General features: G+C 41.9%; 1 protein-coding gene across 1 annotated transcript in view; it reads left to right on the plus strand.

Moving 5' to 3' along the window:
- ZFAND3 (zinc finger AN1-type containing 3) overlaps positions 1-27,910 on the plus strand; it is a 368,849-nt gene that overhangs the window by 312,227 nt on the left and 28,712 nt on the right. The window contains exon 5 of the mRNA XM_054722490.1: positions 20,114-20,281. Coding sequence (XP_054578465.1) covers positions 20,114-20,281 — 168 coding nt within the window. The remainder of the gene's footprint in view (positions 1-20,113; positions 20,282-27,910) is intronic.

Below are 27,910 nucleotides of genomic sequence, written 5' to 3' on the forward strand. Positions count from 1 at the left end.
GCTCTTCTGTTGGTTGTTATCTGTGATTGTCTTGAGGCCAGTTTTCATATTTGTCTTAGTCTTATCCTTCATGCTTCTGTTCTCATTTGCCTGGTGAAGCTTGGTTTTCTGTTGACTTCTAAGGGGAAAAATGCCTAAATGGATAGAGAGTTTCTCCAATGTCTCTTTCTTGCATGGGAATTTTTACTGTGGGCTCTGTGTGTGATGGAGTAGGAAGGCAGTGTTAACTGACAGAATTTATTGTGAGAAAGTTGAGATCCTGCTGTCAAGGCTCTCAAATGCAGAATGAGGACTTGACTATGAGGAGCCATAAAAACAGCTTTGCCTTGATGGGTCATTCACTTTGTTTAGAGAAGAACTATCCAGATTTTTACCAAGTAAATGTGGGCTGCTACCAAGGATGGGAGGTGTAGACTAGTACAATTATTCTGCAGATGCACATTCAGTGGAGCCCCTGATTTCTGCCCTTCTTCTCATTCTGCTTCTCTTTGCATGTAGTGGCTGCCACCTCTGCAGTCACCAAGTTTCAACATGGCTAACAACATCTAGATATTTGTTTAAAATCTGTTTTTTATTATGTTAAATGCATACAATTTATTATAGTGGGTTAATTGTTCATGTTGTTTTTTAAATTTTATTTCAATTGGGTCTAGGGAGGGGGAAGGGTCAAAAGAAAATGTGTTTAGCCCTCTTGATCTAAAAGTTACCTGGGACAAAGTCAGGATTATGCTTTTAGATTTATCCATTGGTGGGAGATACAAGGGAAGGGTAGAATGTTGTGGTTCTTAGGAAACCTAGTAAATGAGAATGTGCCCAAGTTAAAGTCTCTAATCCTGAAGAGAAAGAAGTATAGAGTTGGTGGTTGAGATTGTGGGCTCCGGAGGCAGTTTATGTGGGCTCACATTCCAGTGCTCCATTTTACCAACCATATAACTGGAAGAATTGTTCAATTTCTCTATGAGCCTTATTTTTCTCTTTTGTAAAATAATAGACCCAATCATAGTGAGAAATGAAACAATGTGTTTAAAGCACTTAACTTGATGTCTGATAAATCCTCAATAGGTAGATGTGGACAGAAGGTACAAGGTGATCTGACTGAAAGGAGAGTGAAGAAAAACTTGAGGAAATGTAGAGGAAAGTGTGAAAAAACTCACACAACTCAGTCTGGTTGGAAAAATATATGGAACCAGAGACCCAGTGCACAAATTTGTGTACCGGTGGGTCCCTCAGCCTGGCCTGGCCCTCTCGCAATCCAGGACCCCTCAGGGGATGTTGGACCACCAGTTTCGGCCTGCGGGGATTGGGCCAAAACCAGCAGTCCTACATCCCCCAAGGGATGTAGTAGTGTGCTAAGCGGCAGGCGGCCAGGGAGGAGCCCACGCCACTCTACTCATCCAGGCCCTACTGCACCTGCCACCACTCGGTAAGCTTGCTGAGTGGTGCTCCTGCTGTGGGAGCGCACTGACGATCAGGGGGCAGCTCCTGCATTGATCATCTGCCCCCTGGTGGTCAGTGCGCATCATAGCAACTAGTAGTTCGGTCCTTGTGTTGCTTAGGCTATTATATATATAGATAAGAAACTGGTAATGAGGACCGGAAGCCAAGCAAATTGGAAAGTACAGACATGGAAAGGAAGTGGAGGTCAGTGAAGTGTCAGGGAGGAGGGGAGAGCAGTCAGTAGCCCTTGTTTGAACATATGAGGGCTGTGAATGATAGGAAGCCCAGAAAACCTTTACGAAAATTGGGCATCAGAACTGCAAAGATTAAACTTTAAAAGAAATGTTTTTATTGATTTCAGAGAAAGAGGGAGAGGGAGAGAGGGATAGAAACATCAATGGTGAAAGAATCATTGATTGGCTGCCTATTGCACACCCCCTATTGGGGATGGAGCCTGCAATCCAGGCATGTGCCCTGACCAGGAATTGAACCATGACCTCATGGGTAGACGCTCAACAACTGAGTCACACCGGCCAGGCGATCAAACTTCATTTTTATTCTATTTGTTTTGTTTTAATTCTAGGCCTTGTTTTAAAAGTAAAATTTTACTGTATGTATTGGTGGAAAATAATTCTTACAGAGATTTCACAAGCTTGCCTTCTGAAAAAAAAACAAAAAAAACAACAACAAAAAACACCTTATTTCCTGAGCTCTTCTCTACACTTTTATTCTTATAATTGAGAACTCCTTTTTTGGGTAAATCACAATTCAGGAGCCACGGAGGGTTGATAGTTTTCTTGTGGGTAAAATCTTGATAAAAGAACTGGCTGGTGCGTCCAAACCAACAACATGATAGAACCTTAGCCAATAAATTCACTTCTTTATGATTAAAAATCAGACAGTTTAACCTTGGAAGTATTTTTGTCATGGGGGACTTCATATCGTGATTAGTTATCCTAACAGCCACGTTCCTCTGTGGGCTAGGTTAACCAGCCTCCCACTCCATATGTATAATTATTTTTAGTGCACACACACACACTGCTATAAAAGCTTATTTGGCCTTATGCTCCCTGCCGTTTTGAATTCTCTGTTTCATTACCAGTATCCACCCACAGAGTTTCGGAAAGCCATTCCCAAATAGCAGAACCACAACTCGGAATTTTAAATAAACCACGTCTCTATTAGTTCAGTGGACAGGGGAATTAGTTACATGCTATGCATTTTCCATATCCATCCACCCTTTCAAAACTTATTAAAAATGTATACATATATAAGCAAGAAAATAGGGCCCTTAACTCAGATTGTGTTAATCTTTCTGTTACTCTAGCAAAGGATAAAGAAAGTGAATACAGTACACAGTCTTTAAGATTTTTACCTTGAATGTGGACCAATGTTTACTTGAAAAAATACACTGGAGGCTGCTGCTTTTTTTCTAGAGAATGTTGAACAACTCCAGAGATGTTATTACATTAGATCTTGAAATATATGTCCAAATATGCAAGATAGCTTTTAAAAGAAATTTGGGCTTAGGGAGGGAACTTAGGTAGCACTAATTTGAACGGGAGGTTTAGCTGCAGCAGAGTCTGTTTTCCTGCTTTGGCATTAACTGCTAGTCCCTGGAACTGACAGGGATTTAGATCTACTTTTTCTTTGGTGTCCTGTTGATAAATCCATTTCTAGAAGATTAAAATCACATCGTAAGGTCTTGATGGTCATCCTTCCTAGAATAGCAGTTGCAGTAATTGTTGCAAATGGGTCCTTATTGGGATTGGAGGAAAGACAGACTAAGAGAGTGACATGTAAAAGTCTGGCTAGTCATTGAAGTGTACTTACAGATAAGTGTTGACTTCACTACAATCCTGGAGAAGCATGGGCTTTGGCCTTCCTGTTGATTACCTGCTACAACCATTTTGTCATGCACTTTCCTATCAGATCTAAGTAGTGTCAACATTTCTCAGTAAGAATTCAGCAGGCACTTAGCCAGCCATCTCTAAGTATAGTTACTCTGGAATATAGTTGTTGGCTTTTATAAAAACATAATTTCAGAAAGATTACATAGAATTCTCAGGCACACACCCACCTACCACCGGAGTCCCCAAATGTTAACATTTTACCACATCAAAGATTGGCTTTTTCTTTTCTCCCCCGTTCATGCATATGTGTATTATATCCATATCCCTAACCATTTCAGTAAGTTGCTTTTGTTATACTAAAAACTTCAACGTGTAATTCTTAAAATCAAGGTATTATCTTAATAGCCATAGTAATTCTTTCAGTGAAGAGTGTTGAGCAAAGTCAATGGAATTGAGGTTAAAATGCTAGGCACTTGCTTCTTTGTGTTTCAAATATGGACTAAAAATAATTTTTATAATAATTTTATGCAGACTTCCTTGCCTCTGATTTTCCAGAAGCTTTTTTTTTTTTAATATATAAATGGGGTTATTTCTCTTTACTTCATAAGCCATTTTATCAAGGCAGCTTTCTTTAACCCACTATACACTTGGTAGTATCTACATCAGCACTGACGATACCCTACTGATACCTCTATACTAACGGAGGAGGGGTAGGGACAGGGCTATCTTTAGGCACCCTTTGTCATCACATCATATATTTCTGATGTGAGGGTATATTAGGTTCATTTACCCTCACATCAGAAAGAGTTAAAATGAGGTACAGAAGTATTTATAAGTTTAAGGATTTAGTCTGGGAGTAATGAGCCAAAAGACTAGACCTTGGATGGCAAAAAAATCTAATAAGTAGAGAGAACTGAATTAAGCTATGCTAAATTAGAAACCAGAATAGTTTAAAAACAAATCAGCTATTTAATTTTAGCATCTACAGTACTTAGGTATGCATTCAAGCTGATTTTTTTAAAATAGCAAAATAAAAACATTCAAACATTTTCCCCTTACATTAAACCTGGAATACAGCCAACTGATGACAGTCTCTCATGGAAAGAGTACCATCATTAGGAACTTCTTCCCTGTGATAGAGATATTCCTAATTATTTTTATTACCATTATTATTATTATTTTATTGTTGGGCACCATTGGAATACTAAATATAGCCGGTTCTGCCCTTGCCCCTAGAGGCTTGTATTATAAGACAGACAGGCAAAACAAATGAAAAATTAAAAACACTCAGAGTGGTGAGATGATTTGCATTCAAATATTAGACTTTTTGTCTATATGTATGTTTTTGGTGGTGTTTTTTGTTTGTTTGTTTTAAAATATTTTTATTGACTTCAGAGAGGAAGGGAGAGGGAGAAAGAGATAGAAACATCAATGATGAGAAAGAATCACTGATCACCTGCCTCCTGCATGCCCCCAACTGGGGATTGAGCCTGCAACCCAGGCATGTGCCCTTGACCAGAATCAAACCTGGGACCCTTCAGTCCACAGGCCAACACTCTAGCCACTGAGTCAAAATGCCTAGGGCTGATGGTGTGTTTAATACACACCCAAGTATATGTGGTTTTGTTTGTTTGTTTTAATCCTCACCCAAGAGGTGAGGATATTTTTTTCCATCGACTTTTAGAGAGTGGAGGGAAAAGGTAGGGGGGAGAGAAAAATTGATGTGAGAGACACACATAAATTGGTTGCCTTTCGCTCATACCCCAACTGGGTCAGGGATTGAGTCTACAACCAAGGTATGTGTCCTTGACTGGAAATTGAACCCGAGACCCTTTGGTCCTTGGGCTGACACTCTAACCACTGAGCAAAACTGGCCAGGGCTCTTTTATTACTAGAGGCCTGGTGCACGAAAATTCGTGTGCTCGGGGCGGGGGGGTGGGGTCGTCCCCTCAGCCCTGCCTGCACCCTCTCACAATCCGGGACACCTCGGGTAGGGTCCCTAGGCCTGGCCTGAGATCAGGGCCTATCAGGGCTTTCCTTCCCCCGGCTGCAGGCAGCTGGCCCTACCCCCGCTGATGCCACTGCTTGCCATCTGTGCAGCGCTGCCCTCCCCTCCCCTGCCACTGGTGGCCTCCCTCTGCAGGGCGATCACTGGCCAGCCACACACCTGGCACAGAGTCTCCGCCTTTGGGCTGGGCCTCCCTCTTTCTTTGCTGGGGGGTGGAGCCAGCCCTGCCAAGGGCTGTCTGCCTACCTGATTGCCCCTAAATGCTGGCCTGCCTACCTGATCGCCCTTAACCACTCTACCTGCGTGCCTGCCTGATCACCCCTAACTGCTTGCTGAGGCATGGGGCCAGTCCTGCGAGGGGCCGTCTGCCTACCTGATCACCCCTACCACTCTGCCTGCCTGCCTGATTGCCCCTAACTACTTGCTTGGGGGCGGGGCCAGCCTGGCGAAGGGCCGTCTGCCTACCTGATCGCCCCTAACTGCTGGCCTGCTTACCTGATCACCCCTAACCACTGGTCTGCCTACCTGATCGCCTCTAACCACTCTGCCTGCCTGCCTGATTGCCCCTAACTGCTTGCTTGGGGGTGGGGCCAGCCTGGTGAGGGCCTGTGGTGGTTCTGGTCTCTGGTCGTTCTGGTCATTAATCTTATGGAGGCTGGCCTTTTATTATATAGGATTGATTTGAGAGAAAGAAACAGAAACATCAATGTGAGAGAGAAATATGGATCAGTTGCCTCCTGTTCATGCTCTGAATGGGGAACCTGAAATGATATGTACCCTGACCAGAAATGGATCCTGCAACCATTTTTTTTTTCTTTTTCTTTTTTCTTTTGGTGTACAGGACAACACTTCAACCAACTTAGCCACCCAGCCCGACTATATATACTAGAGAAAATTTGAATTAGTGTCTCATCTTGTTTACTCATTTCCCTTACCCTACCCCCATACTTAGTGTTTTTCTTTTTTTTGTTGTTATTGTTAATCCTCACTCGAAGATATTTTTCCATTGAGTTTTAGAGAGAGTAGAAGGCAGAAGGAGAGACAGAGAGAGAGAGAAACATTGATATGAGAGAGACACATTGATTGGTTGCCTCCTGCACTCGCCCCTACCAGAGCCAAGGGTGGAGCCTGCAATTGAGGTACATGTCCTTGACTGGAATCGAACCCAGGACCCTTCAGTCTGCAGACTGACACTATCCACTGGGCCAAATCATCTCAGGCATGTTTTTTCATAAAAGACACCTATTTTCAGTTTTCCTAGCCAAAAACCCAAGGCTATATCAGGTTAACTGGACAAGTCAAGCGTACTTTGGAGACCAAGATATGGAGGGTACAACATTATTTGGAGACTCTTGACCTATTCCTTCCCTCCAAGGCTTCTTCAAATAATAAGTCAACAGTAGGAAAAAGTGGCTATAGTCTATGTCTACTAGTACATACTGCCCAGCTGCTTAAAACAGTTGTGTAATTTTATAAGGAATAATTGGAAAATCTCTAGGCTTCATGTAACTACAGAGTAAGTAGTAGTCTTACTCCATATTTTTAGTCAACTTCTAAATCAGCATTCTAAGAAACTAAATGAAAACAGTATTGCTTGTCTTACACACAGTTATATGAAAACTAGAGACCCGGTGCACAAAATTTGTGCATAGGTAGGGTCCCTAGGCCTGGCTGGCGATTAGGGCCTATCAGAGCCTTCTGGCTGCTGGCCGGGGCCTTCCCTCGTCCTGCACCACCCCCTGGTGGTCAGCGCATGTCATAGCAAGCGATTGAACTCCTGGTCTCCCGGTTGAACTCCTGTGGGGACAATTTGCAATTTAGGCTTTTATATATATACTGTAGATAAATATGGCTATGTAGATACTTCATAGATCTCTCAAATTATCCTCTTTTTGGATAAATGAAAATAAATCATGGCTAATTTTAGTTTTCTGGAAATATGGGCAAAGATAGTAAAATAGAAGTTCAAGACCAGTCTTAGCACTATAAGCGTCTTAGAACCCTCATGATCATAGATCATGATTTGTGGTCAGAAAACAAATTAGGGAATTTGGGCATGTGGCCTTTGAGAAGTATATCCTTCTCCTAGGTTTCTTAATCTTGCTTCTCTGTCTCACTGTGCTGCCTTATTCTGTACTCTACTGATGCTATAAATGTAATTTTTAAAAAAGCAATGTATTATAATGTAGTTGAACCCTAAAATACCCAAGTGTGTTACAAAAAGGAAAGATTATCTGTGGAGGATAATTTGTCAGTTACTTTGAGTAACTGAAAAATCTATGAGAAAGGTAATATAGTGTAGTTGGACAGGCAGGAGAAGCTAAAACAAGGAAGTGGTGCCAGGCCAGTACCAGCTACAAAGGATGACTACTCAATTGCTAGTCTGACAGGCCTGCTGATCGGCACCCCTATGTAGAATTTCGCTCCTGGTGATACCCTTTAAGTAAATAGTACAGCAGGAATGACACTTATCAAATAGAAATAGTAGCTGCAGTTTTTCAGATGAAGCTAGGAGTGGTTTATGGGTCATCTGTGCCTTTTTAAAGAGACCTGATTTATGAGCTATAGGAAGCTATTAGGGTGGTTGAGAAGAGAAAGCTTTGACTTCTGCCTGTGGGGCCTATGTAAAGGTGAGAAGGCGTGTTTTACCTTTTCTAACCATTAAAAGAAATAAAATTTCAAGTGAAAAATAACTGGCTTTCCTTTTCCTATTGGGAAAAAAAAATTTTTTTTTAATCCTACAAATAATCACTATGGAGACTTTTGAGGGCAGATTTTAAAAATTAACGTGGGGGGGGTAAAGATCTGATTTTATATAAATAAATACTGTGACTATAATCCACAGAAATCCAGAGAGTTATCAAGAATCATATTCTAAGAGCAGAGGACAAGTAGAGTTATTCAGCCATTCAACAGAGATGTATCTTAGAGAAATCGCACCAAAATATTTGGAGAAGATTCTAAGTGGAACAGAGAGGGGGGCTTGTTTTTGTTCTCTGACTTGGCCCAGGATCTGCTCTACTACCCTCACCTCGGAGATAGCAGCATCTTTGTACATAAGAAACTCATCTTCATGATAAAGTATGCTCATGGAAGAGCAGAAGTAGAAACTTGAGTAACAATAGTTGGAGACAGGATAGTATAGTGTTTAAGAGAACGCTAGGCCAGGCTGCCTGGGTTTAAATCCCAGTTCTACTAGTATTTACTAGCTATGTGATCAGCAATTCACTTAACTTTTGCCTCAGTTTCCTCATCTTAAAACGTACCTAATAGTAGTACCTACCTCATAGCCTTGTTATAAAAGCTAAATGAGTTAACCTAATGTAAAAGCATTTAGAAAATGCTATTACCAAAAGTGCTTTGTGTTAGTGCTTATTATTACTGAATCTTAACTTAGGAATCTTTTGTCGTATCTGCCTACTGTAACTAAATGCCTTAAAAATGAGTTTGGACAAAAGGTTACATAGGATGATTCCATTTATGTGTCTATGTGTATGTTCATATATATGACATTCTTGAAATGACAAAATTGTAGAAATGGATACATTAGTGTTTGCCAGGGGTTGCCAGGAAGCAAGGAGGGAGAGAGGGAAGTAGGCATGGCTGTAAAAGGGCAACATGAGGGATCCTTGTGGTGATGGAAATGTTCTATAGCTTGACTGTATTAATACCAATATCCTGGTTGTGAGATTGTACTAGTTTTGCAAGATATAACCATTGGGGAAAACTGGGTGAAGGGTACATAGGATTTCTCTGTATCAGTACTTATAGCTATATGCGAACCTACAATTATCTCAAAATAGTTTAATATAAAAAGAAAATGGGCTTGGGAAATTCCTGATAGAGGAAAAAAATGGCAGTTAAAGCCATGTACATGTCTGAGCAGACAGACAGACCAATATTAAGGTTAATAAACAAGATGAAAGGAAAACTGTGAGCTAGCTATTGACATTTTAGTGAGATATTTGTGAACCCCCAGAAAAAAGTTGAACCATTTGGGGTCTAAGAAAGAGGAATGAGGAAAGATGAACAACAGCATATTTCTCTAAAATCTCTTCAAACTGGTGTTCTGCAAATGCCTTTCCTTTCCAGATTGTGAAATGGTCTATTAGTTGATATGATTTTTGGTAAAGAGAAGTTAGAAGGTAATGAGCAATAGCTTCTATACAGACAGTATTCTCAAAAACAGCCCTCAAAGAAAAGGGTCACAAATGTGAGCTAAACATCACCTGTCTTCATATGTACAATAAAGTTCTTAAGTTCAAGAGGGTATCTTCTCTGACCTTTTCCTCTTCTGCTTCCTAATCACCACTCCTCTAACAGAATATATCACTTCCTTATTTTGTGCTCATAGCCTTCTGTTCATATATTAATATGCTACTTACTATGCTGTAAGTTTATTTGTGTACAAGAGGCTCAGTGCACAAAATTCTCACACCCAGGAGGGGAGGGGGGTCCCGCAGCCCATCCTGTGCCCTCTCGCAGTCCAGGAGCCCCTTGGGGGATGTCCAACTGACGGCTTAGGCCTGCTCCAGCCATCAGTCAGACATCCTTAGTGCTGCCACGGAGGTGGGAGCCCGCCACCACCGCTGCGTTCGCCAGCTGTGAGCCCGGCTTCTGGTTGAGCAGTGCTCCCCCTGTGGGAGCGCACTGACCACCAGGGGGCAACTCCTGCAGTGAGTGTCTTCCCCCTGGTGGTCAGTGCACGTCATAGCGACCAGTCATTCCACTGTTTGGTCAATTTGCATATTAGCCTTTTATTATATAGGACTAGGGGCCCGGTGCACAAAATTCGTGCACTGGGGGTCAGGGGTCCCTCAGCCCAACCTGCCCCCTCTCACATACTGGGAGCCCTCAGGGGATGTTCTACTGATGGCTTAGGCCCGATCCCCATGGGAAGCGGGCCTAAGCCGCAGTCTGGCCTCCCTTTGTGGGAGGTGACCAGGCTGATCAGGGGAAGGCACCAGCCCCATCACCCCGCTACTGCAGCCACTGCCAGTCACCACAGCCACCAAGGTGTTTTCATCAACACGACTCCAGTCCCTTCACCAAGAAAAAATGACAACTTTCTTTAGGTATTTTCAAGATGTGTCTTTCATAGGATATGCATTTCTTTCTTTTCTTTACTTTTCTTTACTCTTCTTTTCTCTTTTCTTTTCTTTTCTTTTCTTTTCTTTTCTTTTCTTTTCTTTTCTTTTCTTTTCTTTTCTTTCTTTTCTTTCCTCGCCTAAGGATATGTTTCCATTGACTTTTAGAGAATGTGAAAGAGAAAGGAAAAGACAGAGAGAAACATCAAAGTGAGAGGAACACTTTGATTGGTTGCCTCCTGCATGAGCCCTGATCTGGGCCCCGGCCAGGGAGGAGCCTGCAACCTAGGTACATGCCCTTGATCAGAATCAACCCAGACCCTGCTGTCGGCAGGCTGAGGCTCTATCCACTGAGTCAAACCGGCTAGGGCAGGATATGACATTTCTTAGCCCTCCAGCAGTGGACCTTCGTTTTTTTCTCCAGGAGTGTGGTAGAAAGCCCTAGATCACCTTTTGGGATTCTTATTACCCAAGTTACTAAGAACATCACCAGTGACATACAGGAAGCTTAGCCAATGTGCAGTCAGAAAAGATGTTTCCTCTATAGTTCTCACCAATCACGGGCTGTGCCCTGCCCAGGCCTAAAGCCTCTGACCAAAGCTTTAGGCCTGGGCAGGGGACCTCCAGCTCCCTGTGATCACAGACACCGCCCATTGGTCAGGGGACCCCAGCTCCCTGCAATCTACCACAGGAGCAGACTCCCTCGCAGGAGTGGACCCCCAGTTCCCTGCAATCCATCGCAGGCTCCCCGCTCATGCCCAAGGCCGGAAAAGCCTCTGCTGGAGGCTTTTCCGGCCTTGGGCATGATTGAGGCTTGGGTCCGTGATCAGGGCTTGGGTCAGCACCCGCTGGCGGCAGCGGGCACTGACCCATGCCGCCTGCCCCGGTCCGGGATCGGGGCTTGGGTCCCAATGGCTGCGGCGGGCGCTGCCCCCTCCCCCAGCCATCTTTGCTGGGTTAATTTGCATAGCACCCGTGATTGGCTGTGGGCGTAGCGAAGGTACAGTCAATTAGCATATTACTCTTTTATTAGGTAGGATATGTCTTTTCCCTTTTTTTAAAATATATTTTTATTGATTTCAGAGAGGAAGGGAAAGAGAGCGAGTGAGAAATATCAATGGTGAAAGAGAATCATTGATCAGCTGCCCCCTGCACACCACACACTGGGGATTGAGCCCACAATCTGGGTATTTGCACTGACCAGGAATCAAACCATGACCTCCAGATTCATAGGTTGATATTCAATCACTGAGCCACGCTGGCAGGGCTATGTGTTTCCCTTTGGATTATGATCCCCTTGAGGGGAGAGATCACAGCCATGCGCAGTTCTGATTTGAGAGTTCAAAACCCAGTGTCTGGCACACAGTAGGCACTTGAGAAATAATCAATGAAATATTGACTTTTGTTATGTTCCTGAATAGAGTGGTCCTAATCTAGAGGCCTAAATAAATTAGATTATATAAACTGAGGCTATTATTGTACTTAATAAGATTGTGATTATTTTTGCAAATGAACCTTCCTGGGTGTTTGCTTTATGTGTTGTTTTTTTTAATTCGGGTGAAAATTTTTTCCTTTGGTTTAAAATAAGGAAGAATTTTAGAGCTGAATGATTCAGCAATGAAGAGGTGTCTTCTAGCAACAATTAGCAACACCGGAGAGTAAGTCAGGAGGGGGAGGGAAATCAGAAAAAGGCCAAGAAGCCATTGGAAAGGAGATATTGGAGGAATGATTTGTGGCTTTTTGGGACAACTTCAGTCACAGATAATGCCATTAGCCTATAAGAATTCATGGGCTAACCCACCAATAGCTAGCTCATCTCCTCATGCATGCCTAAGCATCCATTCCTTGTCAAGGCACAGATAAACGCTATTCTGATGTCCAATATGTGGTGGGGGTGCAGTGAAGGCAATTAGAGAAACAGCATCCCCCTACCCCACCCCCACTGCCAAGGTGCTATGGGAACTTGGCTGATTACACAATACTGGGTCTTCTTCACCTGCCCTACTTGTGCCAACCCTCCTACCATGTAGGTTTCTCAGGTGCTTGCTGGAAGCTTTCATTTCTGGTCTTGGGTATGGAGCAGAAGAGATGTACAACTCCTTCCTTATAAGTTAAATGATGCTATTAAAGTAAATAGGTAGATGTAGGAAGAAAAAGAATCCAGGGTGTGGTACATTCCACAGGAAAACTAACCAGGACTATTCAAAAAGTCCATGTCATTTGAGTGAAGGAAAGAAAAAAGTAAGGAACAGTTTGAGGGGCATTTACTGTTCTATATTGAGAGACTTAGACATAAGATTCAAATGTAACACATGAAACTTGGTAGGACATGCCTTTGAAAACAATGGAGATAATTTGGATACAGACTGAATGACATTGGATTATTCTTAATTTTATTAGGTGTAATATTTTGGTTATGTAAGGAAAGACCCATATATTTAGATGTGTATGTATGAAGTATTTTGATGTTTGCAACTTATTTTTAGATGGTTCAGTGGGAAAAATGTATAAATAGGGAGGGGAGAGATAAAGTAATGTGACAGTGTTAACAGTTGTTGAACCTGAATGGAGTGTACACAGGTATTTATTGTACTACTAGAGGCCCAGTGCATAGATTCGTGCACTAGTGGGGTCCCTCAGCCTGGCCTGCGCCCTCTTGCAATTTAGGACCCCTCGGGGGATGTCGGACTGCTGGTTTCAGCCCAATCCCGCAGGCTGGGTACTGCGCCGCTCCCACTTATCCTGGCCACACTGCGCCTGCCGCTGCCGCTCCGTAGCACTGCCGCGGAGATGGGAGAGGCTGACAGCTCTGCAGCTGTGCTTGCCTGTTGGTCAGCTGAGCGGCTCTCCCGCTGTGGGAGCACACTGACCACCAGGGAACAGCTCCCATGTTGAGCATCTGCCCCCTGGTGGTCATTGCGCATCATAGTGACCGGTTGTTCAGTCTCTTAGGCTTTTATATAGAGAGATATAGATTATTTGAACCTGGCTATTTAGTCAGGGGCACTGACTTCTTTTCCCTTAGGTTGTCAAATTAAAAAATGATAAGAGCCAAAATAAGTTTTAATGAGTTGAATGAAGGCTGAGTACTTTCCTCCTGAGGTTGGGAACAAGGCAAAGATGTCCTCTCAACACTCCTATTCATATCATACTAGAAAGCCAACCCAGTACAATAGGCAAGAAAAACAAAAAAGGCAGGCAGAGTAGAGAGAAAGAAAAGTCGAGGGAAAAAACACTTCCTTTGTAACTGTTGGGCTCTGGTGCCATGATTTTAAAGATTGTTTTATTTAATGGAGAGCTGTTCTCCCCACAGCACATTAGCTGCTTCTACTGGATCTTTTGATGACTTCATAATCACTTTTTTTCTGGCATCAAGATGTGCCACCAGAATCATCTTTCAGCTACTTTTACAGCAGGAATCAGAGGGGGAAGATGGACTGAGAGGAAGGACAAATCTGATCCCAGTCTTTAAAACATGCTTTTGGGATATGTGGGTGCTCATCTCCTGGAGGGTACCCGTCATGGCTCATTATTGCGCTGCTATCCTTTAAACTCTCTTCCAACCAGAAATGTCCCTACAAAAGCAGCTTCTGCATTGCTATCATGAGGACCAAAATCAGATGAGTACATGATGTACTTACCCCCAGGAAGGTTTCTGATGCCTTATGTCTTTTGAGCTTACTGTGGAGGACAGAGACCCCAAAAGTTCAGGTGCACTCCCAAGATAGTCAGCTCTACTATAGAGATAGAGGTAGAGATAGGTATACCCCAGGTCTACCAACCTTGTGTTCCCAGCAGGGAAGAAGAGTCAGAGGTCTGCTTTCAGCCTTGAGGTTGTGACAGAGAAGGAGACCTCCCTAGGATATCTCCCTTGGATATCTCTGGCCTAGGAGGGAGCTAGAGAAAAGAACCTGGGGTTTTGGGGTGGAGATGGAAGGAGAAGACAGAGACTAATGTTAAGGATAATACTGCTGGCAGCTTGAGAACAACTGACCTTTGAAATAGTTACAATCTAAGCAATTTTCAATCGGTGTGCCGTGGCACACTGGTGTGCCACAAGAATTTTTAAAACATGCAATACCTGGCTATTTAGTCAGGGGCACTGACCTCTTTTCCCTTAGGTTGTCAAATTAAAAAATGATAAGAGCCAAAACAACAATAGCCATCCTGTGAATGAATCAAAGTTTATCTATTTTTTTGTCAGATCGTCAAAAATATTTTTTTAGTGTGCCGCAAAATTGTAGTAATTAGTTTGTATGTGCCAGGAGATTGAAAATTGCTAATTTCAGACATAGCATCCTAGGTATATTTCATGCTAGGTTCATCACCATATCATATATCAAGTGAAAATGAAGGCATTTTCCACAAACTTCAATAACCAACCTCTTCCAAAGACTTGAACTTCTCTCTCTGTCCATGTAATAGCTGTTGACAGGTATGTTATTCCAAATTGTTTAAAGGCCATTAGAAAGATAAGAAAGAGAGGGAAATCCCAGTTGAATAAAGTGGGGGGGGGGAGGGGAGAGTTTTTAATGGATAATGAGGGAGTTTTCTCTCCTGAAGTCTTTCATGACACACAGTAAAATGCCACGAGAAGGTGAATCTAATCCCTGCATAAACTCTGAAAACAAAGCATGAGGAGAAACACAGAGAAAAAGTACCTATAAGACAGATTTTTTTAAAGGCTCTTCGTTTTTCAGTGAGAGTGTGGTGCTTCTCATGGACAGAGGTTTTACAGCTTAAGCTCCTTTTAAGTGGACAAAGGCAAGACAGCAGTGATGTGTGTGGGTTCATTAATTATTGCTCTTACTGATGTTTGCACAGGCTGTTGGGATCATAAATGTCAATCTGTCAGGAGACTGTGATAGGTTCTAAAAAAACTGATTGAGTACCTCAAAAGCTGTCATAGATCCTGAGATTAAACAGATTCATCTTTCTTTCTTAGAAGTGAGGGAAGGTGTGGGTGAAGTGAATAGAAGAAGGCTCCCTTCTCTTTGTTGCCATGGTGCTTCTCCCACTCTCCTAATCTCTGAGGATTGGCTGTGCCAAGGGCTGAGAGCCCACCTGAGGTGTCAGAAGGCCACAGTCAGTTAGCAGCCCCGGTGTGCGGGCTGCCAGCTGCACAATGACGGGAGATTAAGAGAGATGGGGATTCAACTCTGACAGGCCTGACACAATTTATTTGGAAATTTCTGGGAGAGAACATGAGTAATAAAGACAAGAAAAGTGACAGTAAGGGACAAATGTGAATTTCTGTCAGAGACAAAACAGAATTTTAAAAGAAATAGCTCTGTTTGTTGTCTCCAGTCAAGCTTTCCAGTTAAATAAACTGTTTCTGAATTAAGTCTTAACACTATTTTCAGCGATTTGGTAGGAAAGTACAATTAGAAAATTGCTCTCTTCAGAAGATTAATGTTTTAAATAAAATCACTGTGCTTGTTTCTCTGTCACAAATTAAGCACTAGCTACCTTCAAATCTAGGGAGTTCATGGGTAAAATATTTTTCTAAGATTTTTCTTTCTAGATTAATCACATTATAATTCTTGATCAGACATTCCTTTGTCTAGAAGACTTGATATGATATTATTCTCATTCTGTTAAATTTAGGCAGAGGAAGAAAGGGCCTGGTAAGTACCAAGAACTATGAATCTGGCATGGGAGTGTGGCAGCTCTTGTGTGGGTATATACAGACTAGATTACTTTCTCAAGAAAAAGCATACTGGAGGAAAATGTGCTTTGCTGGCCCTTAATGAAAGATCTTAATTAGAAATCACTCATAATTCCTGGGGTGGGGACAGTTTCTAGCTTGCCACTACAGCTCCGCCTGCTGCTAATGAGCATGCTCCTTGCAAGGACTCGTTTTTTTCTGACAGTTAAAGCTGCATGTAAGAGTTATTTCTGTTCACTTTTCTCTCCATATTTAACCCTTACTGCCCAAGTTCAGATTAAGCAAGTAGACTGTTAGATGTTTTCTGTCGTTGTTGAGGAAATTAAAAGTGCTGCAGGGTAACAGAAATTATGTTTGTGATCAAAAAGTAAAGAATCAAAGTTGGATTTATTCAAATATGGACTGTAGATGAGTATTCCTTTAGTGTGACTATGTTTGGATCTTTTTTAAATGGACATAAAATTTATAATTGAATAGTTGAATTATTTAGTTCATTATTATGTAATTAGAATCCTTGCCCTGGACATCTGTTTCTCTTATTTAGGCAACTCACCCCATGGCACAAAGTTTCATTAAACAATTAGCAGAGGAGATGTAAATTTCTTATGCAGACATGATGATGACCCTGTAGACTGTTCTTTATTTCATTAACTTCTAATTGAAACAGCAGGTTGACTTGTGAGAAAATGCCAAGGAATGGTTTGCCTCACCAAGAAGTGATGCATAACACAGTCACCTCCCTTGATGGCACCGAGTGGAGGATAGTGATGGTAAACCGTTTAGGGAGTTTATTCTCCCTCCCTCTTTGTGGTAAGGGCATTAGAGGGCACAGGATTCCTTTCCATTTAATAGGCCCTGGACTGAGTGAAGAAGGTTAATTGGACATATTCCAAGCGTAAAAGTTATGGATCTCTTAATGTCTAGGGACAGCTCCTTGATTCTAAAAAATAACATTCTGGTAAACAATGTGTGCGTCTTGGTTTAGGATCATGGGAGGACTCTTCTCATGGCTCAGATTTTCTATATGCTCATGCCTTTGGTCTGAGACTTGTGCGCTGCTGGGACATTGACTCCAGACACTCTTGGCAGCATCAGAAACCTCCCTTAGGACCCATTATTTCAGGAATGTCCCAGGCCTCCTGCCTACCAGAACAAATAACTAGTAGTCTTTATCTATAATGTCAAGTAGATAAAAGAATATTTCAGCATGAGATCAAGCAGACTTAGTCCTTAGTTTTGTTATTGAATGCTCATTGGCCAGATAAGGTGGGAAATTAAAAGAAAAAAGATTAGGCTTGGGGGGCCCTATCAAGTGTGTTGTTTGGTGATGATCAATAATGATTATGGTTATGTAAATATGAATTCTGTCTCCCATTCTTAGGAATCATACATTTTAAAATATGTTCTTCATATATCATTCCCTGGCTTATTAAAAAAATATCTATGGATAGCATTGCCACATTGAAAGAAAATTGTCTTCTTGTAGCAAAGGTTTGCTTTAGAAATGGAGATGGTGCTATGCAGGTAGACAGCGAATTTGACAGTTGGGGACAGATTCATGTGAAAATTGGCTTTGTGAGCTCTGCATTTCTAGACACACAGTTTTATCAGATAGCAATGTGAATGACAGGCTTGTGGTCTGAGCACGCCTCTTTTAAGTTAGAGGTGTGCTGGCATCATGTCAGGGCCTTTTACATTTTAACAATATTAATAAATGCCAAGGATTCAACTGCCTCCCCTTCTTAGGTGGGCCCTTCTCTTCTCCATCCCGCCCACCAGGGTTGAGGGGTAATTTCTTATAAGGATGTTCCAGATTTAGGACCTTGTCTCAGAACAAATACCATTTTTTTGTTGTTATAGCTTTTACTCTAGAATTTTCTCTTTTTGTTGCCAAAAATGGGGGGTATCCAAATAGGGTCATTAATACAAATAGTGCCATTGCTGGTTTGTGAAAAAGGACCCCCGAAGAGCAGTGTGGCTCATGCAAGGTGAATTCCTTTTGGCTGGCTGCTTTGTAATGATTTACATTTAGATTGTTGCTTGTTGCTCTTGTAGGGGAAAGGGAGGGGGCCTGGTGTGTCTGTACCTGCCTCAGTCATCACACTGACTGGGTTTGGACAGCTGCTCTCAGCAGAGCTTGGAAATAGGCTGAACTTGCTTTCAATTGTTTTCATCAAAGGCCTTGTTTAGTTGGTTTGTATTTGGGGAAAATGTCATGTAGGACAGGAAGAACTAAATGAGATGAAAAATGAAGTTTACAATTGCTAAGAATAGTGCATGCCTTACACTTCCGTAAGTCAATGCACAGTGCCATGGGCTGGGGGCTGTGAGCGAACTGTCACCATCGTCACTATCGGGACCAGTGAGTGCTCTCTGATGAAGTGCGGCATCATCTTCACACAGAGGGAGGCTGGGGAAAGGGATGCAGACAGCCTTCATTGAAATGCATCCAACCGTCTGCTGCTTCTCACTAGAGCCACTTTAAATAGAAAATCAGGACTGCCTAGGAGTAGATTCAGTCATTCAAGAAATATATATTGAGTTGTAGGCATGGAGGGCACGTTAGTGAACAAATCAGGTGAAACTTCCTGCCCTCCAGGAGTTTATATTCTCCTGGGAGATAATGTTAAAAGTGCTATGGAGGAATAAAAGGGAAATGCTAGGGAAGGGGGGACAAGAGCGGTCTAGATAGGGTGATCAGAGAAGACTTCATTGAAAAGGGTGCTCACTTTGTAAGTTATATAAATGTCTAATCACTACACCTGAAACATAATGTTGTATGTCAACTGTAATTTAAAAAGAAATTTAAAATGGAAACGTGACTTAAAAGAGGTTAGATCCCATATAGATCTGGGTGAAGAGTGTTCCAGACAAAGGGAGCAAAAAGTGCAAAGGCTCTGAGGTAAGAGACAATGAGGAGGCCAGTGTGGATAGAGCAGAGGGAGAGAGCAGCAGGAGATGAGGTGAGAGAGATGAGAGGACGGCAATCTGAACTTTTATTCTGAGAAGGGGAGCTATGAGAGGGTTTCAGGCGAGGAAGTGAAGTAATTCTTACTTGATTTTGAACTGGATCACTTGGCTGTTGTGTGGAGAATCTACTGTAAGGAGGTGAGCAGGGAGACCAGTTAAGCAGCTGTTTTACTAGGCTGGGTGAGATGGTGATGAATTGGACCAGTGTTGGAGGTGGTGGACGGGTGAGAAGTGGTAGGATCTGGATCTGTTTTAAGGAAGATCATCCAGGAGATTCCCTTCCAGAGGTGCTTTAGCACAAACCACTCCAGAACCTTGGCAAGAGGTGCATCCTCAGTATGCAGTGGGGGCACTTCCAGGAGCACAGAGCCCTCAAGTGCTGCCCTTTTTTGGAAGGCAAGAGTTATTAACAGCCTGCCTATAACATGAACTTTATTGCATTTTAGTTACTTTTTTAAAGTCGTGTGAAATAAAAGTTGTCACATTACGCCTCCCTCCACATGCCAATTTGGCACCAACCCTAGGGTGTGTTGTGGTACCAAGTGCTGCCTCTGTACACTCCACAATGGAGGCCCTGGGGCAGCTCTTTGATAAACAAGCAGGGATACACTCCTTAACTCTGAATACAGTTGAAATAATTTCCAATATTAGAAACTGATTCTTGTCTGTTTAGGAGTAGAAACATGAGTATTTTTGCTAGAAAAGATTATAGATCACCCATCAAAACACTGGCTTTAAGTATGGAGTTATGCTAAACATGGCAATATAAAGAAGTACTAGACATAGTCCCTTCTCTAAAGAATTACCAGTTTGAATGTTCTCATAGAGACAGCCATTATTAAAAACAACAGATTTTTGTGGAGCCACCCCCACTCTCCTCTCCTGGTTCAGATCTAGCTCATTAGAAGTCAGCCCTGAAGGTTCATGCTTGTCACACTTTGTGGAGTAGAAACCAGGCCAGTCAGAGCTGGCTGTTGCTTACACAGATCCAATTCCTGGAAAAGGGCATTAGAATGCCTGGAGCACATTAATTGCTGTGCTTGCCAGGCCAAGCACTAACCCTGACCCCCAAATGTGTTGTTTTGGTCAGATTCACAGTCTGAGAATGAGGCTTCGCCAGTGAAACGGCCACGACTACTGGAGAACACTGAACGATCCGAGGAAACCAGCCGATCTAAACAGAAGAGTCGACGTCGGTGCTTCCAGTGCCAAACCAAACTGGAGCTGGTGCAGCAGGAACTGGGATCGTGCCGCTGTGGTAAGCATCTCCCCCAGTGACATGACGGAGACTTTGTCCCTGGCATAGCTTTGGAAATTATTCTAAGAGTCTGAACTCCATTGTTCTTCTGGAAACCTCCCTGAAAGCAATAGTTTAGAGTTTGAGAAATCAGGAGTAGAGGATTTTTAGTTCTAAGCACATACAAAGAAGCAAAAACACCCCCCACTATTTTGTCACATGTCTTCAGAGTTGCATTGTCATTGCTTACTGCTTTAACGTCTTCCCATTGATTACTCTGGTTCCTTCTCATTGATGACTTATTTAGAAATTAACCAAACCAGCCAAATTCTGGGATATATGTACTATAAAATTCAGATAGTAAATTAATTTTGAATGAGCCTTTTACTGTGTGTAATAAATAGATTTCTTCTCCCATATCCTTTTTAAATTAGTTTGATTAGAAAATTATTTTCTTTGAACCGTAATTTGTCAGTTAACCCCTTGAAAATAACTTTAAAGTAGCCTCTTCTATATTATCTATCCAGTGTAATACCAACTCTTAGAATTGCTGCACAGAGATGTATTTTTAAAAACTTTATGCGTACCCACAGTAGAACAAAACTTAGACCAATCATTCCTCTCCCTTCAACCACACATAATTGTATAGCTGCAGCATTTAGGCTGACTTAAGAGTCTTTCTGTCCCTGTTCCTATTTCTCGATTTTAAAGCTTAATATTACCAAACTGTTGTATGGGACAGAGCTGTCATCAGGCCAACTTTGAGGCCTAGGTCTAGCCTCTGAGAATTCTATATCGTTGTCCTTAGGTATGAGCTTAAGAAGCTTCCTTTCACCCCTGGGATAGTCATAGCTATTTCACAAGTACTGATGCCGGCAACCAGGACCAGATGGTTCTCTCAGCAGCTAGAAAGTTACAGGCACTCCAAATCCTTTATCTTCTAAAGATGTAGCTGTTGCTGCTCTTGTCCCTCAATCTTCTGCCCTGTTGGAAATGAGAAGGAAACAAGGGAGTACCAGCTTCTCATGGAAACTAACTTGGAACTCCTGTTTCTGCCTGTTGCACACTTGTGGGAGTGGGGGACGGGGGGGGGAGGGGGTATAACAAGATCAGAAGCATATATTCAACTGCAGAAATGGGGACATTTAATAGCAACATGGGGAGTCTAGGTGTCAATGGACAACTTTTTATTTCTAGATTGGCATTTCGTTTTCTCCTAAATGCTTGTGTGAAAGTATAAAGAGGAGGGCTGGGGTAAGAGGTGGGGGCAGATGCTGTCAGCAGAGCTTTCACACTTCAGTTGTGTTCATGCATGTGGCATGGCCTAGGTGAGCCCAGAATTTTATTTATAGACTGCTCCTGGATCAACCCTCCCGGGTAATTTAAATTCTTGATGAGGTAAGGCGGGAATACCATGGTTAGCTAAGGAAACTCTGGGGCCCATATTGCAGAGTTCGATTTTTTTGTCATGCCCTTTTTGCTTTGGTCTTCATGTGAACTATTGGTGGGTTTCAGCAGTTCAGTTCATTACCAGTGTTGCAAAACCTACCTGACCATTTTTGCCTGTTGCTTCTATAACACAGACCTTTGGTTGTTCCTAAATTAGAATCATGAGATTTTCCTGTACCTTAATGTTCATTTTTCCTTCTGGAAAGTAACTGAATCCTGGGTACTAAAAAGGATTTGCCTTAGTGTATCAAGCAGTTGGTCCTTGCGTGTTCCATCCTGCCTCTGTCATAATACCTCCTCTCCTTGTCAGGCAAGCAGTAAGAGTTCCCAGTTTAGCCCTGAGACTTGTAACCAAGTCTCCCAGGTTACCCTTCAGCTTGGATGCAAACCACCTATTTTCCTAAGGTCTTCTGCACTGCTGAAAAAAAAAAAAATCTAGAAATACATCACATTATTCTAAGTGAAGCCAACTTGATCGTCTCTGGTAAGCGTGGATTACTCTGCTGTGCTCTTCACCTCTTGGGATAGGAGGCTGATTTCTGAGTGCCTATTGGTTTGGCAAAAGACGTGCATTCTTTTTAAAGGATATAATACGTAGTCCCTTGGCTTATGCCGAATTCTGAGGACCTGTTTATGGAGAGATTTGATTTTTCTGGTGGGGAAGAAAGTTTTGAGCTTTCTGCAGTCCCTCCAGATGTAGCCTTCCCAGAGAGAGCTAGGAATTCCATTTGGCCCACTGAGAGCATTACACTTCTGTGCCCAGAAAAATATCTGCGTCAACTGCCACATTTCAAAAGATGAAGGACAGCAATGGGAACATACACCTCTGGGACTGTCTTTGACAAATAGCTCTTGTGTTCCTCCTGCCTGTCTGCTTGGATCTCTCCAGGAAAGGGTGAGTTGTATGGTTATTTCCTTGAGGATGCATGGAGTGTTAGAGAGACATTTGACTGCCCTGAAAGGTTTTATGGGGGGAGGGGGGACAGTAACTCACTACTGAAAGTGACGACTCAGGAACGTAGTTTGAACTCAAACAGCACACTTCTCCACGGCAGAAAATGTTTATAATAATAAAAGCGTAATATGCTAATTAGACTGGACAGCCGAACAACCTTCTGGATGTCCTTCTGGATGACCTTCCAGGCAAAGCCAGGGCTGCGAAGGCCAAGCCCCTTGCACGAATTTCGTGCATTGGGCCTCTAGTGTATATATATATATTCACAATCTTTTTTTCCATTCCCCTTCAACTTTGTACAGGTTATTAACTGCTGACAAGAAATTCACATCTCATAAATAATGCTTAAGAGCCATTGCTATATAAATTGAATGTGTTATGAATTGTGATGGGCCTTTTTGTAGCATTCGATGCCTAGAGCAGGAAGAACAGAGGATGTCATTTTCATTAATTTCTAATGAGGTGCCAATTAAAGACAGGGAAGACGCTCCAAAGGGAAGAGTGGCCAAGCTCCCCTGAATCCTCTGCCCCAGGGCTGTCATCCAAACACTGCCAGCAAGCCTTCTCTAAAAATTCCATTAAATTACAGTCTCATGGAGCGCACACACAGACACATTCAGCTTCCCTTTGATCTTCAAAAGAGCAATTTGTAAGACGAGTTTGGAGCCTTCTCACATAGGGAACAGCTAGAGGTAGTAGGAATTGTTAATTGCCAAGGCACTCCATGGGCTTTCAATAAATAGATGAATTTTGAAGATGAATCCTCCTCTGCCTTTCTGTGACTAGATAACCTTTAAGTCAACAGTACCAAAGCAACACCCTTTTCTGTAGTCTTTCAGGATGCCAATTAGAAAAGGCATGTGGTGAGGCTGGGACTAGATCCTCCATCCTAGAGTAACTTCAACAGTTTAACTTCTCAAGATAGGAAACAGTTGCATAAAAATGGATTTATTTGTTTCATTTTCTATTCAGTAGGTAAATTGATCAGCTCATTCTCTTTATAGGCATCTTATCTTTCCAGATGCTACCTAGAAGGTGTTCTTCTGAAATCTGGCCATCCTCATCAAATCTGGGCCACATCACCGCCACATGAATGCTGTGTTTTCTAAGCAGATCTTTCATGACACACACAGCATGGCTTTTTAATTGCTGTGCATTGCTTCCCAGAACCACAGAATTAATTTTTAACTACTAGCCCAATAGCTTACATAAGTTATTGCATATTTTCAATGGACAGTGACTTAACAAACTGTAAGCTGATAAGATCCCTTTTGGGACAACAGTGCTTTTACTAACCTGAGTAATCTGACTTTCTTTATTGCTTTTAAAATAAATTTTTTATATACTTTAGAAAGTCAGAGTGATGCTTTAGCTGGTGCCTTTAGAGTAATCATCTCCAAGTGCCCCAGTGCTCATTTCTGCCTTATCATTCACTGTCAAATTAAATTGAGCAAGCATTTATTGAGGTATGACAATGCACAAAGCAATTTGCTAGGTTTTGTGGGACTATAGGAGCTGGATATACAGAATATAGAAGCTCATAGTCTGGGTCAGTGGCTTCAAATTTGAGTGGGCATCAGAATCACATGGAGGGTGTGGTAAAACAGAGTTGCTGGGCCCCACCCCCAGGGGTGCTAGTTCAGTACTGTGAATGTTTAACAAGTTCCAAGGTTTTGAGAACTGCTGATCTAGGCAATTCTCAATCCTGGGAAGCTTTTCAAAAATAGAATATCTGGGCTTTATTTTGAACAAATCAGAAAAGGTTTCCAGGTACTGTCTTTAATTTTTTTTCTCCCTTTAGTTTTATTTGTAGTTGCCTTATATATTTTGGTGCTCCCTGATTGGGTGCATTTACACTGAGTGGCCAGATTATTATGATCTCTGAATGCATAATAATCTGGCCCGGTGCACGAATGCTATGGGTGGTTGGCCAGCCTGCCTGCTGGTCGAACTCCTGGTCGAGGGGACAATTTGCATATTAGCTATTGGGCTAGTAGTTAAAAATTAATTCTGTGGTTCTGGGAAGCAATGCACAGCAATTAAAAAGCCATGCTGTGTGTGTCATGAAAGATCTGCTTAGAAAACACAGCATTCATGTGGCGGTGATGTGGCCCCGATTTGATGAGGATGGCCAGGCTGGCCAGACCCCCACCCATGCACGAATGATATGGGTGGTTGGCCAGCCTGCCTGCTGGTCGAACTCCTGGTCGAGGGGACAATTTGCATATTAGCCTTTTATTATATAGGATATACACTGAGTGGCCAGATTATTATGTGTTCAGAGATCATAATAATCTGGCCACTCAGTGTATATTGAGAAGTGTTATGTCTTCTTGATGTTAGTGTACCCTTTATTATTATTTTTTCTTCTTCTTTCTTGGTGCCGTGACTCAGATCTGAACCGAGGTTGCTGTGGTCACTACCCTTTATTAGTATAAAACATCCATCTTTGTTGTTTGTTACCTTAAAATCTGTTTTGTCAAATGTAAGTATGACTATTCCTGCTTTTCTGTGAATGCATTTTGCTTGGAGAATCATTTTTCATCTTTTCACTTTGAGTCTTTCTCTTTGCAGCTTAGATGTGTCTCTTGAAGCATATGGTTGTGGGTTTTGTGTTTTGTTTTTTTGGGGGTTTGTTTAATCCTCACCTGAGGATATGTTTTTATTGATTTTCAGAGAGAGAGAGAGAGAGAGAGAGAAAGAGAGAGAGTAAAGGAGAGAATGAGAAAGCAGTATTGATGTGGAAGAGAAACCTCAATTGGTTGCCTCCCTCATATGCCTCTGCCGAAGATCGAACCTGCAACCTTAGGTATGTACCCTGACTGGGAATAGGACTCGCAAATTTTTGAGCCAATTGATTAACCCAGCCAGGGCTGGTTAGGTTTTGTTTTTTGATCCAGTCTACTACTCTGTGCCTTTTTATTGGTGAACTCAGTCCATTTACATTTAGGATAACTGTTAATGTATGAGGATTTCCTGTAGCCTTTTTATCTTTTGTTTTCTTGGGAGCTCTGTGTCTCCATTGGGTCTTTTCCTTTGTGTTTCTGTCTGTTGTTTTTGTTTGGTAGTATTCCATACTTTTTCCCTCTGTTTCCTCTTTTTTTGTTGTTGTTAATCCTCACCCAAGGATATTTTTTCCATTGATTTTTATAGAGAATGGAAGTGAGGGAGGGGGAGAGAAAGAGAGAAAAACATAGATGTGAGAGAAACACATTGATTGATTGCCTCCCACATGTGCCCCATCTGGGCCCAGGGATGGAACCTGCAACCCAGGCACATGCTTTTGACCAGGAATCGAACCCATGACCCTTTGGTGGGCAGGCCAACACTCTAACTATCGAACCACACCAGCCGGGGCCTGTTTCCTCTTTTTTTAAGGTGTCTCTGTTTTGGGCGTTTTTTTTTGTGTGTGTGGTTGCCATTAACTTTTTATTTGGAAATTAAAAGTGTTTTCCTGACCATTTGAGAGTAAGTTTTGCCCTTTACTTTTATAATCATCAATGAATGTTTCCTAAGAATAGAAATATTATTTTATATAACTATAGCACAGTTATCAACTTTAGTAAATTGATACTAATACAGTGCTTTTTATCAAAAATATCTGTGTTTTCCGATGGTCTTAGGCGACCCTGCTAGCGGTCGAATTAACTGGTTGAGAACTGCTAGCAGGGTCGCCTAAGACCATCGGAAAACACAGATATTTACATTACGATTCATTAACAGTAGCAAAATTACAGTTATGAAGTAGCAACGAAAATAATTTTATGGTTGGGGGTCGCCACAACATGAGGAACTGTATTAAAGGGTCGCGGCATTAGAAAGGTTGAGAACCACTGGCCTAGAGTGTCTCTGAGACAGCAGCTGGGTTACCTCTGGCTCAAGAGGAGGAGTCCTGCCCAGCCTCCCTCCCAAAAGTAAAAAGAATATCGTTGATGGGAGTTATATGTATGAGAGCTTAGGGTAATTAAATCTTGAGGCTAATTCTGAGGAAATTTTCTCCCTTTCCTACCCCTTTTCTTTCAGTCTCACTATATTTTTACCTAAACAAGAATATGCTATCTGTATTCCCCACTTAATCTTTAATATGTAAGAGCTCTAGTCTAAAACCAGATTAGTCCCTCTGCTGCTCCTCCATAAATTATTGCAAGTTGAAGTTTTAAAGCAAAACAAATCAAACCTTTTATTGAACACGAACTCCATGTATTTAGCCCATTGGTTCAGCCCTGTCCCAGAGATCCAACTACCATCTGTGCTTTCACAAGGCTGTAGAGAGATTTCAGAAACATGAACGTCTCCCTTCCCCAGCATAGGAGCACCAGAGACCGAGCTTTTAAAAGCACAGTATGTGCAGAGCACACTGCCAAAGCCTCCTCATATCCTCCTGACTGGCAGGTGAGCCAAGAGACCCTGTCCCATGAAATAAAATATTTTTCATCTGGATAGCAAATTTGCAAGTACTTCTATAGTCCAACTTTAGCAGCCATCACAGCACAATAACAACTTCTCAAGGCCATTTGGATAGGTTACCCTGCTTAGAATACTTTTTTAAGGGGAGAAAATGGATTATTACAAAAGGAAATTAATTATTGATATTTTTGTTTTAGTTCCAAGAGTAAATAGTTTCAGTTAATTCTTTGCCTGGAAAGATGTATGTGGGTTTTTTAAACAGATTTTTTTAAAGATATAATTCATGTATCATAAAATTCACCTATTTTATGTATAGGTGAGTTTTAGTAAATTTAGGTTGTGAAACCATCACCAAGTTCAAATTTTAGAATATGTCTATCACCCCAAAAGCTTCTCTTCTGCCCCATTTTAGTCAGCCTCTACACTCTCCCACCCCAGCCCCAGGCAACCACTGATGTGCTTTCTGTTAATATAATTTTGCCTTTTCTAGAATTTTAATATCTGTGGATTCATACAATACATATATAGTTTTGTGTGTCTACACAGCATGTTGTTTTTGAGATTCATCCATGTTGTTATGGACCAATAGTTCATTCCTCTTTAATGTCGAGTAGTATCTCATTGTATGGATAATACCACATTTGTTTATCATTTACCAATTAACATACATTTGAGTTGTTGCCAGTTTGGGGATATTATGAGTAGAGCTGTTGTAAATATTCATGCACAGTCTTTGTGTAGACTACATTTTAATTTCTCCTGGGTAGATACAGAGTGGAATTGCCAGGTTGAATGGTTAGTGTATTTTTAACATTTTAAGAAAATCCTAACAGCAGTGT

The sequence above is a fragment of the Eptesicus fuscus genome, chromosome 10 (genome assembly GCF_027574615.1).
Source record: "Eptesicus fuscus isolate TK198812 chromosome 10, DD_ASM_mEF_20220401, whole genome shotgun sequence".
NCBI lineage: Eukaryota > Metazoa > Chordata > Mammalia > Chiroptera > Vespertilionidae > Eptesicus > Eptesicus fuscus.